General features: G+C 38.9%; 1 protein-coding gene across 3 annotated transcripts in view; it reads right to left on the bottom strand.

The window, feature by feature from the left end:
• Nucleotides 1-12,255, bottom strand: part of ube2wb (ubiquitin conjugating enzyme E2 Wb) — a 36,665-nt gene that overhangs the window by 12,345 nt on the left and 12,065 nt on the right. For all 3 annotated transcript variants that reach the window (XM_088642216.1, XM_088642214.1, XM_088642215.1), the window contains exon 3: nucleotides 298-400. In XM_088642216.1, coding sequence (XP_088498342.1) covers nucleotides 298-400 — 103 coding nt within the window. The remainder of the gene's footprint in view (nucleotides 1-297; nucleotides 401-12,255) is intronic.

Genomic DNA, 12,255 nt, shown 5'->3' with positions numbered 1-12,255 from the left:
CATCACTGACAATATCACTGCAGCCGCCTCAGCGTGCTCAGGAGACACAATAATCCACACAGAGCCAGCAATGCTGCCGTTTCCTTATTAAGTACCAATGACAACTTTATGATACCTTAAACATAAAATTACAAATGTATGCATTTTATATTGCTCAACATTTAAAAACAATAGTGCCTTACTAACCACTAATGATACTTAAGTCACTTTCTAATCCTAATGTGACTTGACCTCTCTTGCCAGATAATACTTTAAGAAAACATTCTAAAAACATTTTTTTAAAAATGTAAGTCCTACCTGAGGTGAATCAAAGGGATATCGACTACTGAATTTGAAAAGCAGCTGAAATTTTTCTCCTTCATAGAGTGTACCGGGGGCTCCTTCCATATCTACAATCCACCTGTAGAAAAAAAATTCAATTACTACGGTTTTCAGTAAGAACTCATGATTCCCTAAAAGGTGAAAAGTAGATCGTGCAGCACTGAAACGTGAGACTCAGAAAGCTGCTAATTCCTAGTCAGGGTCAAGGAAACCTTAAACCCATGGACTAGAAAAATATTAACCTATTAAACCCCACCCCCAAAGGCACTCAGGGTCAGTTTCCACCTGAACTGGATGTACTCTTAATGATCTTGAATCATCTTGGAAAGTATACACAGTACAGGCCTGGTAAGGGTCTAGAATTCAGGGTCATCAAGTCTAAACCTTCACATTTCTTTTATACATTTTACTCGGTAACCGCTGACAAGCACGGAATATCCAAAACAAACAAACCCGTTTTACTGTTTATTTCTTCAGGAGACAACTCCACCAACATGTCTACTAGCTTTGACAAAAATGTTAGACTGAGTGAACAAATCTGAAAAAATCTGCACACGTTTTCATGAGGACATGGCCTAGTATTGTTTTCTTTCTCTTCCAAAAAATTTGAAAAAAAAAAGAACGATATAAAAAAAAATCTATTACTACTTTGCAGTAATGCAGACAATAAAAAACAAAACAGCATGGTACATTTCCCTGGACGCATCACAGAGGTTTAAATAGTTCATGTACTATAGGCTACAGGCTTGGAACTAATACTTTCTGCTATATCCTTTTTGATGTCTTAATCCAAACACTATTTTCACAGATCTCACAACAAAGACCTATTACACAAGAACAGGGCACCAGTTACACATGCATAATTAGGAATGGGTTACAGGTTCTCCAGTAATGTACAAATAAATCATTTGGATGTAAAAAGACAATTCATAAATGAATTATTAAATACCACATCATGCTCCTGGTCAATATTTAGAACGTTCTGTACAACACTTTAAATAAAGTGGTTAATATTACCTATTATCAGAATCAATGTAAGCAGCTAAGGAACACGAGCTCAAATCAAGTCTAGCCAGGTCACCAGGAACTCATGAACAAAAGGTATGCCAAAGATGCTCTCTCAAGAAACCGAATAAATATTGGACTGAATTTACTATTTAATTGCAATATAGTGCATGAAATAAGAAAATGTATACATTTTTAGGCATGGTAAGACCATCTCTCAAAAACAATCAATCAAACCCTCATTCAAAATGAACTGGTCATTTGAGGCCTTACTGCCACTCAATAAAATATTGAATACCTGAACCGAAGTCTCAGTTTCCACTCATTTACTACTGAATGTCTGCTTCTGAAATACACTGCCTTTGGAAGCACATCTTCAAACGTGCAAACACGTCTCAAAAAAGGTTTTAAGTAATGCTACAGAAATAAGTGTGACTGTAATTTTCACTTGTGCTGTGACCTGTATTGGCCGTTTCAGGCACAGTAGTGATGATTAGAGAGCATTACAATACAGAACTCCCAAAGGTCATCTGTGCAAAGACTGTCAATTAAAGAAGGTATCCCCCTTCACACTTTAAAGATGAAAAGAGATTAAATAATTTTGGTACTTACTATGCTGTTACAGGAAAAAGATGTTTTAATTGAAAAAGTCTGCTGAATTTGTCAGGATTTCACTCTGCATAATACATATGCAGTTCTCTTTAAGGATTACAGGAGCACAGAACAAGTTAGCCAGCCTGGGCATCACAGTCAGTCATGAATTTCAAGTAACCAAAACGGTGAAAACATTTAATCAATATCCAAAATATCACAGCACTTACAGTAGAGTTAACATTCTTGAGGTTTACAGGTTTAAAGCCCTTTGCAAAAGTTGCCATTTGCAAAAATCTACACAGCGTATAACCTCTTATTTTGTTTTTCTACAAGGTGTTAAATATGGAAACAAATAGTATTTGTCACAAATAAAAGACAAAATAAATGATCCTCAAGCTCCTTGAACTTGTAAGTTGACAGGGGGAGAGGGCACTGGGTGGTCATATGGCTGCAGAAAAGTTTCCCGAGAAGCTCACAAATGGGAAGAAGATACAGGCTGGAAAAAAAAAAAGTCTTCAATGCAGATGAAACGGGCTTGTTCTGGAAGAAAATCCATCTGCCAGACATACATCTCGAAGGCGGACCAAGTGATGTTACTTAATGTAGTCATTTGTCGAGTCCCACGATAAAGCCAAGCTTGCTGTACCTGTCCTGTCTGCACACCCCAGGGCATCGCACAGCAAGAGAAAGAACCTCTTGCCTATTTCATGGCCGTCGGATGAGAAGACTTGGGTGACTATGGACAGATGGGTGCTCGCTCATTAGCGCGAAGACAGAAATGTCTGTGCACAAGATTTGGAATTTGCCCCAAAATGAATTTTTCATGTAACAGCCCAACTCTGTCTGGCTAATCTTCGCTTGTGAATGACTGAATCCAAGAATGTTGAAACCTTCCTGTATTTTTCTGCAAACACACATGCATATAGAGCAATGTTGATTTTGTTGACGATATTTATGACAAAAACGCTCAACAACGGTTTTCATTTTAGTTAACGATAACGATACACATGAGCTATAATCCACACTGACGATGAGAAATTAAATTGCTTTGCATTTTTGACAATTAAAATGAGACAAAATAACTTGTTTGACTAAAACTCCTGCAAAAATGTATTTAATCAGATGAGGTTTACCATTTAAGCATTTACCTACTGTCTGGCTAATAGCAGGCTGGCTATAATGGGTATAATCCCAGGACTGCGACTGTAGGTGGACTGCACAGTGTCTCGGGGCTAGAACTGGGGTGTGTTCTTTCCCTCTTCTTTTCTGTAACGGTCCTTAATTTCCAGATGGTCTTCTCTACACCCCATATCACGAATTAGATTAAAAAAGCAGAGCACTATGACAATAAAGAAAAGTCATGAAGACTCCAAAAATACTTTCTTGTAATATTCCATGCTTTCAACTAAAAGAAAAAAAATCTTGAGTCTAGCAGTACCTTCATACCCTACAAGCAAACCAAAAAAAGCGATTGTAAAACTGTTCCTGAAGACAAAAGAACAGGACACGGCTACATTATGAGATTAAAAAAAAACATTTTAAAACACCATCTGGACTAACAGCACCCTCACAACTCTGCATTGATTGAACATCCATTTTCACATTAGAGCTAGTCAAGTTAAATAGAAAACCTGTTATTTTTGCAGAAGACTGTGGTCCTTCTACTGTACTTCGGAAGACCAACGAAAACACTCCACTATTCCAACTCGGTACAGTGAAATAAAATCAAATTCAAATTCCATTTTAAAAAGATTTGTTTAATGCTTTTTCTCAAAGTCTTAATGTAAACTTAAAGTTTCTTAGATTAATAGATAAGGTCTCTTTATCTGTTTTATGCACTTGTCCCTTGCTTAGTTTGGTAAGTGAAAAGTCGCCACACAATTCTATAGATTTAAAGGCAATCAAATTAGGGCAGTCTTAATTGTAAATTAAAAAAAGACTAAACTCTAATTCCTTAATACTGCAAAGACTACATATAAATTAAAACTAAAACCTTTATACTTAAAGGTACAACTTAATTAAACTGTCTAACAAAAATCTGACAAACTAATTCAGTTTTAGTCAACCCAAAGCGGGTGTAATTGTAGTCAAACCGCAGTCGACTCGACTACATTAAAAGGGTGACTAAAATGTGACTACGTCTAACAGACATTTCAGTCAACTAGACTAGGACTATGACCATGTAAAACAATGACTTAACAGGGATAAAGAGTGATGTTTCTTCTGGTGCTCAGTATGGAATAAATAACATCTCAAGATTTACAACACGGAAGGGCAAGAACACAACCCCCAGCATCACTTCAATATTGCAAGTGCTCAATATCACAGCACCAGCAGCCCCGGCATCACTTTTGGCAGGAGAATCGTGCTTTCACAGGAGTCGCTGTGATAATCAGCCAGAGACAGGCACAGGAAAGCCTGCACACCATAACAGGATTCAGGACAACAGCTAAATAAAGCACACAGCGGCAAAGGCAGGACACACTGGGACAGCTCAGGCCACACCACTGCTCCACATAGGAGCATTACACAACAATTCCTTGAGGATGACTGCACATGCTGAAACAAGTATAACCAGAGCCAATTTTATTTCGTGCCCGTTTGTGAGGACTAGTGCATGCATATGGATCCACTGCCCACTACTTAAACCGATGACTTAACACGGATAACGAGTTACGTTTTCTTCGGTGAAGGATTTCGATCACATACGCACCCTTTCCTTTGTCTCCATGATTATTTCCAATATTTTACACCTCAAGATTTCCAACATGGGAGGGCCAGAACACAACTCTTCTGTTCTGTTATTCTGTACTGTTCCACAACTCTTTACGTATCCTGAATTTCATTGAAATCGGAAGCGGCCCTTTCTTAGCCATTGCATGAACACCCCCCACCTTACGTGCCCTAGCTGTGCCTGTGAGTGAGGAGGGACAGGAGAGCAGAACTGCAGGCTCACCAGGGTTTATTGCCTTTAATGGTTAACAGGTGTGTGTGCGGATCACTGAGGGGGGAGAGAGAGCGAGAGAATGAAGCAGCAGCCACCACAGTCCATAAGATGGAGAAAGAGATGTCCCCCCTTCATGTATGGGGAAAGAAATTATCCAATGATGAATGAAATAAAAACGTTTTGAAATCTAATCATTACCAAATATAGCATACATGTCAAAAAAGTATATTACTGTAAATTACACATTTGTGAGACATGCATTTATAAACAATGTTCCATACATTTCCCTACCAGAGCCAGCCATGGGTGTAGGCAAAACAGGCGACTACCTAGGGCCCAGAGGTGGCCAGGGCCCCCCTCCCTCAACGTGCGACAACATTTTTAATCATCACATTCAAATACGTGCGAACAAATTCCCCCTTGTTCATTATCCTAATGGACGCCCGGTCAAAAAACCGACCAATCGTAATTGAGCACTTTTCTGAAGCAGAAAGGAGGAGCGGGATAAGCTCAGACAAAGTAACTCACTGTAAGAATGCACAACATGCATGGGAATGTCATCATTTTGTGTCGAGCCTGTTAGGTCCACGCAAATCGCGAACGGCAGACATTTCCGAGATAGACGCGTGGACTGCTTGACGTGTTTTTACTGGAAGTCAACCGATTCACGTTTCCCCGCAATCGTACCCACGCCGGGCGGGTCGCTTGGCTAAAAACAGGCGCTGGTCCGCCAAACAAAAACGTGAAAGCGAACGTGCACTACAAGAGACTGATCAGCGATTATACGTAATCGGCATTAAAACGCATCGTTTTCCTGGCGGTTCCTCCTGTGCTTCATTTAATGAGGTTCCCGGGAACTCAACCTGTAGGCCTTCGGATTACAGCCTCTCTCCCAGCCACAGCAGCAGGAGCTGAGAGAAGCTTTTCAGAGCTCAAGCTGATTGAAGCATACCTGAAGTATGCAGGCAAATTGGTTCATAAAAGGTTTCCCATCTGCTCAGCCTTACTGTTCTCACCTCCCTTGCCATTTGGTCTTAAGTAATTCCACACTTATTCCTGCAATTCCTTCCTACAAAGGTTTCAGTGCAGGACCTTCTAGGTTCTGATCTGCTAAAACTCGGAAGGAAGAGAGATCCTGTTTTTCATTTATAGTAATTGAATGCTCCTATTTTATTATTTTCAATGTCAAAACAAATGTTATCTTGGTAAAATATGTGCCTTGTGTTCTTGTTTATAAGTTATTTTTTATGCATTCTTCAAATCTGGTTAATAAAACTTTCTACTTATATAAGTATTTTAGTCCTAAACAGTAATTTTCATTTTGAATCCTCATTTTCCGTTTGCTTCCAGGGGCTCCTGCTTACTTTGTTCTCATGATAGTCTGGAATCCTTCAAGAAAAGAGAACAAGATCAATCAGCATGGATCAATCAGTAACCATTTACTAAATGAGCTAATGCACATGGGTTAAATCTCTACCACTCGGTGACATCCTTATGGTCATAATTCCATGGCTGGACATGACCAGCCAAGGGGACCAAACCACAATTCAAATCGATTGCTTTAAATAGCTGAGTCAACTGTGAAAATATTCTTATTTAAAATGATGGCACAAGCAAGCACAAAAACAGATCACAAAAGCATTAAAAATAAAAGTGGCAATGGTAAAGTAATTCTGAATTAAAACACACTAAAGACCAGCACTCAGCATATACAGACATCAGAATCAAGTCAACCCCAAGAGTGTCCCCAGGTAAGATCACAGCAAAATTATCTTATTTGAACATCCACCGTATCCCATTCCACCTTCTATATACTGTCAAATGAAAATTGACTGTTTAAGACAGCAGAAAGCCCAGGAACTAAATGAGATTAATGGATCTAAGGATGTACAACAAAGGAGATCAGCAATACATTCTTAGACCACCAGCTTCCAGCTGGAATGCTTGGATTAATACCTAGAGATCACCTAGACTTCCTTTTGCTTAAGGGATAGCACCCATCCTTTGAAGCAGTGGACATCTTTTGTCTCAGAGGTGTGAATACCTGGCCTTACACCAATCACACTGCATCCACTAAATTAACAGGAACTATCAGGCAATTTTGTGAGATAAAAGATACCGGGCTGAAAGAGGCCCACAACCTAAAACAGTTGTACAGTCTACTGGAATTCCTTTGTAAATCTAAGGTATGCAGTGGGTTCGCTGTCATCTCTCCCTTCCACGCAGGAATTTCAAGCAGTGCCGGCTCATGAAAAATAAGTGGAACTCAACTGGGAAGAAAAATGCATACAGCTCTTAAAAAAGCAGGCTGCAGGCTGTCTGAAGGGTGGAGGCTGCTGCTGATCATCGCTGTAAACCTTCAGCTTGTTAGCCAACTGGAGTTTCCTTTTTCAGCTTGGAACAGGTCTTTGAGACCACTTCTGCTACACTACTTTTCTCCAATTCTTTATGGACTAGAACCGTTGGTCTTTCAAAGTTAAAAGCTCCATGAACTTGCATGCATTCTTTGCCGAGACGTTTGTCTGGGATTCTGAACATACTTGCCACCAATTCCTGTAGCATATCTGTCTGCCTGGACAGTGTCTGGATGCTTTTTTGAGTGATGAGGACAGGATGTCCCTATCGGGTAAACGTATCGGGGGAGAGAATGCAACTGCTGCAGATGAGGTAAATTTCATCCGTCATCATTCTGTGGAGTCCATTAGGAAATTCCTTCAGGTACATGGCATTGTCCGAGATAAACGCAGCTACCTTGTTGAATTCTACTTCAGAGCTCGTAATTCTACTTCAGGCCTTCACTAAAGCCTGTTCTGCTGCCAGAAAAAATAACACTCCTTTACAAAAAACCTTCAGACCATTCTCTTTCCAGGAACCGACTACAAACAAAATGTGTCAAATATATTAGTCCCATGCATCTTATCCTGTCAATGACAGCCAACATAGAATTACATTCTGTAACAGCCCTTTTAAAAAACTAGATGTGCAACACAATTTCTCGAAAATCAAGAAATGTATTTGATCTCGGGAGATTACTTGCACGTTGAATGTTTTTTTGTCCAAGTATTCCCATAGTTTCAGATTGCTGATCTTCTCTAATGGTATGCTGGCAGTGGTGTAAGTCTCTGAACCTCTCTCGGTTCATCGCTGGAGTATTGTCGTAAATCTCACTTGCTTGTGAGGTTGGCTGTCACAAGCCTCAGCTATAATCTTGCTCAATATGGGATTCAGATGCAATGTGGGATTCCATTGTTTTTTCTTGTCAAATCCAGAATAACGCTAAAAGGTGAATGGAATAATATAATCGCCATTTGCCTTTTTGCAAGACACCTGAAGGGAACTGTTTGACAAACCTGGGGTAAAATATTCTTTTCCCTTTGTCCACCATCTTTATTGTATTAACTTTATGCATGGGATGCATAGCTAGTTGATACAGCCAAAATTAATTGATTAATGGAAAGCATAGCATTTCATTTGTTTTTACACTAGACGTGCAGTCATCTGTGAAAAATAAAAATTATATTGTCTATTTAAGTTTGATATGGAAGTGCAATTTCATGGACATACATTTTTGTGACTTCCACACTGAGTAGCTCCTTATTGATGACACCCCAGTTTATAGACTACATCAAATACTAGTTTTTGCACTCACTGGTGTCTGCCAAGCATAAACATATAGTTGCAACAGAACCTTAAAGGGAACTCTGATATGACTGAGGTTATGCCCATAGGCTTCCAACAACAGCTTTGCATAACTTGTGAGCTCAGTGCTGCCGAAATCAAACCTCAAGTGAATGAGGTGAGACATTTTGGTGAACTTTTGACCGTCGTTTGAAGTACATATGATCACCAGGGTTATCTTTCTTTGCTCAATCATTGCTCACTTAAGATCTCCATCATACTGGAAAACTATTTACAATGCACTGCACCCTAACACCGTTCAATCCCAGAAGCTAAGCAAGGGTGGGACGGGTCAGTACCGCCACAGAAGACCTACAAGGAAACCAGGTTGCTGCTTCAACTGGTGCAGCAGGACCACTAGGTGGGTCACGTCCCTATGGATGGCAATATAAACACTATAGGAAGTGCCATCCTTCACATGATACATTCAAAACTACATTAAAAAGAGGCCCTCACTACTTAGTAAATAGCACATGGAACTTTTCAAAAGACAAGGTTGCTAAACCTGCTGGTGTGCTGAATAAATTCCACTCAGGACTTAGTAGGCATTCCCAACGGTCCCTCTTAATCAGGTAGGGAAACCTACTTGAACCATAATGAAGTGGGACAGCCAGTGGTGCATATTTACTCAAGCTTGGTCCATTATCGGTGGATGATGTGCGTCCCTCCCTTAATAATGAAAAGTGTTACATATATGCAAGTTCTGAAATATCCAATTAATAAAGGCTCATATTACCTGTTTATATTCTAAGGTAGTAAACAGGACTCAGTATGTCCAGAATTGCTCTGCATGTGTGGTAACTAAAGGTTCAGTGCATTAGAATATAACGCTGGTGTTATGGAAATTCAAGTGTTTAGCAGGGAAACGCAAGTGGATTGAGGATGGGTTCTTAAATAGAAAACAGAGGGTACAGATTGGAAGTGAATACTCCAAAGTGACAAACAAAGTCCCACAGGGATCTGCTGCTCTTAAAGGTTTAGATTCTGGTATAATTCATAAACTAGTAACATTTGCAGAGGATACCAAAACAGGAGGATTAGTCAACACTGTAGAAGCAGCCAGTGAAATTTAAAAAAAAGATCAAACTCACGAGCAGGCAAACACATGGAAGATGAAGTTTAGACTAGTGGAGGGTTTTGCATGCAGATAGTTTCCCAATTTGTGTTTTGGTTTTTAGTGAGCTAGGAGGGGATACTTATGTAAAAGACTCGGGTGTTCACAATGACATCATGTATGGCCTCTAAACAATGTGGGGAAAATAATTCAAAAAGGCAAATAACTGCCAGAACATGCAGTAAAAGCATAAAACTGAAAACAAGGGATGTAGAAAATGTGTCTTACACACTAGGTAAGGCCTCATTTAGAATACTGTGTACAGTTCTGGAATTCATAGAAAACATATTGCTGCTGTGGAATCAGTCCAGAGAAGAACAACCAGATACTTTCCAGGGTTCTGTTCTACAAAACCAAACCTTTTCGGTTTAAAGGCTACGAAGGAACCTGATACAAGTATCAGTACAAATCCTCAAAGGCACTGACAGTCAACACACTGGATTTCTTCAGAAGGAACAGGAACAGGGAAACATGAAAGAGCAAGCAGAAGCTGATATATGGATTCTTTCATGGAAATGCCTTGATGAGATCACCAAATCAATTAGCTACTAGCTACCAAACAGGCTACATGGGCAAAATGGTCTTCTTTTGTTTGTAAATTTTACATTTTAACTTCTGTCCTGGATCCCAGTGAAACTTCAATCTTCTCCTCTTCACATATGCTGTAAGGATTTACACCCTAGTATACATAGCAGTTTTTACCCTAATTTCTACAACCAGCCTCTACAAACTGGACAACAATACCTAGCCTGTGAAACTAATCAATTAAAGAACACTCTCGACAGTTAAAAACTCAATTAAAAGACTTTTTTTCACTAAAACCTCTAATCTGTAATTGATCATTTAATTTTTCTCTTGGTATCACAAAGTGGATTAGTTGTATATTTGCCTCTCACTTCTTTTTACTTCTGTTGTGCAGTGCGTGCTATTCTACAGTGCTTTAGGATGAAAAGTACACATAGAAATGATTACATTGTTAATGAAGTTGCAGTATACAAGAGTTCTGGCTGCCCAGATATAATGAGGACCAGATGACAGAGACAATTACATCTGGGATGAAATCACAGAAGTGAGTTTTAGTGGAGGTGGCAAGATGAAGATTTCCTTCCTTATTTAAGCACAAAAACATGTATTGAATTCCTAACAAAGACAGGACAGTTCCTCCAAGATACAAAATGGGCAAAAAGTTTTAAAAAACAACAAGTTCAACTTATTTTACCAAAAATTCACGATTTACAAGATGTAGGCTTGAAAAAGTCACTTTTTCAAATCAAAGTTACATAAAATCCTAAGGCAACAAATGAAGAAGTTGCAGGATCAGAATTTTGAAATGTTCCTCAGGGAAGCAATCTGGATCAAAACTGGTCAGAGCAGGTTTCAGACTGTCACGCTTAACTAGAAACAGGACTATTATTTTACAATTGTTCTGAAGTTCTTAAAACACAACTACATAGATACCCAAAAAAATCATAAAATTAAAGATAAAAATTAACTGTAATAGGTAACATGAAACATTATGTTTAACATTAGCACAACATGAAACATCTACACTTATTAAGAAAATAATTCTAGTCATTCTTTCACAGACTTACCTACCTAAAGATAAGGATGCGTTATGGCAGTTATGCGCCAACTAATAAGCACAGTCCCACATTTTGATCCCAAAGTTTAATCATGTTTTAAATCAAATGTGGTTAGTTTCTGCACCACTTCTTGCTAATAGTATGGGTACCAATCCAGGGGTGAGCAACATATGATGAAGAGAGCTTTTACTTCTGGGTAAAGCAATAAAATGCAGAAAAAGAACCTGGCTCATTAATTGTTACAGTACCAAAACGCTGAACCTACCTGCAGCATCCCTAAAGCTAAACAACCAAGTTGCTGCATTAATTCAACCTACAGTAACATTTCTTCAGGTATTAATAACATTCATTTCCATTTGGAAAAGCAGAACAAACATTAAGAACCTGTTAAAATTGCTTTTGTCTTCTCTTTGTGCACACAAAGAAAGCTAAAAAAACAAACAAATGGAACATAATACATTAACTGTGCGTATGACTGCAGTGGTGGAAGTAAAGCTATTAGTTGAAAAGGTGCCATTGCAAAGTATATCACAGTAAGCAAGTCCTTGAAATGCTCGGATAAGAAACGTCTCACTTATTCTGGACCAGGTAGAATGTTGTGATTTTTACTTCTCTCTATGACATTAACTAGAAAAACAGAACAAATGAAGTCAATCTACATCCTTAATGCATAGTATAGTGTACTTAATATACCAAACTGTGTACATTAAATTTACAGGAAGGTTTTTGGACGTTACAGGTGTTGGTATCACATGAAGTTTTCACATAGAGACTATTCATCTGGCTGTTGGCTGGTCATTTCCAAACCAAGAGGGCTCAAGCAGCAGTGCATCACACAAAACTACATGCTACTAAACTCCATGGAAACACTGATGGAAATGTAACTAATTTCCTTCACAGTTCTACCCACAGAGGTTTTTAATTCTTGACACGGAAACTGTGAAGCATACTGCACACGGTATATAAATACATGTACACAAATTACAGGATGAATTTGCATTTCAGACAGATCA

This window comes from Lepisosteus platostomus, chromosome 8 (assembly GCF_059453375.1).
Source record: "Lepisosteus platostomus isolate fLepPlt1 chromosome 8, fLepPlt1.hap1, whole genome shotgun sequence".
Taxonomy (NCBI): domain Eukaryota; kingdom Metazoa; phylum Chordata; class Actinopteri; order Semionotiformes; family Lepisosteidae; genus Lepisosteus; species Lepisosteus platostomus.
Note: the sequence above shows the minus strand (reverse complement) of the source record. Positions and strands in the feature narration are given on the sequence as shown.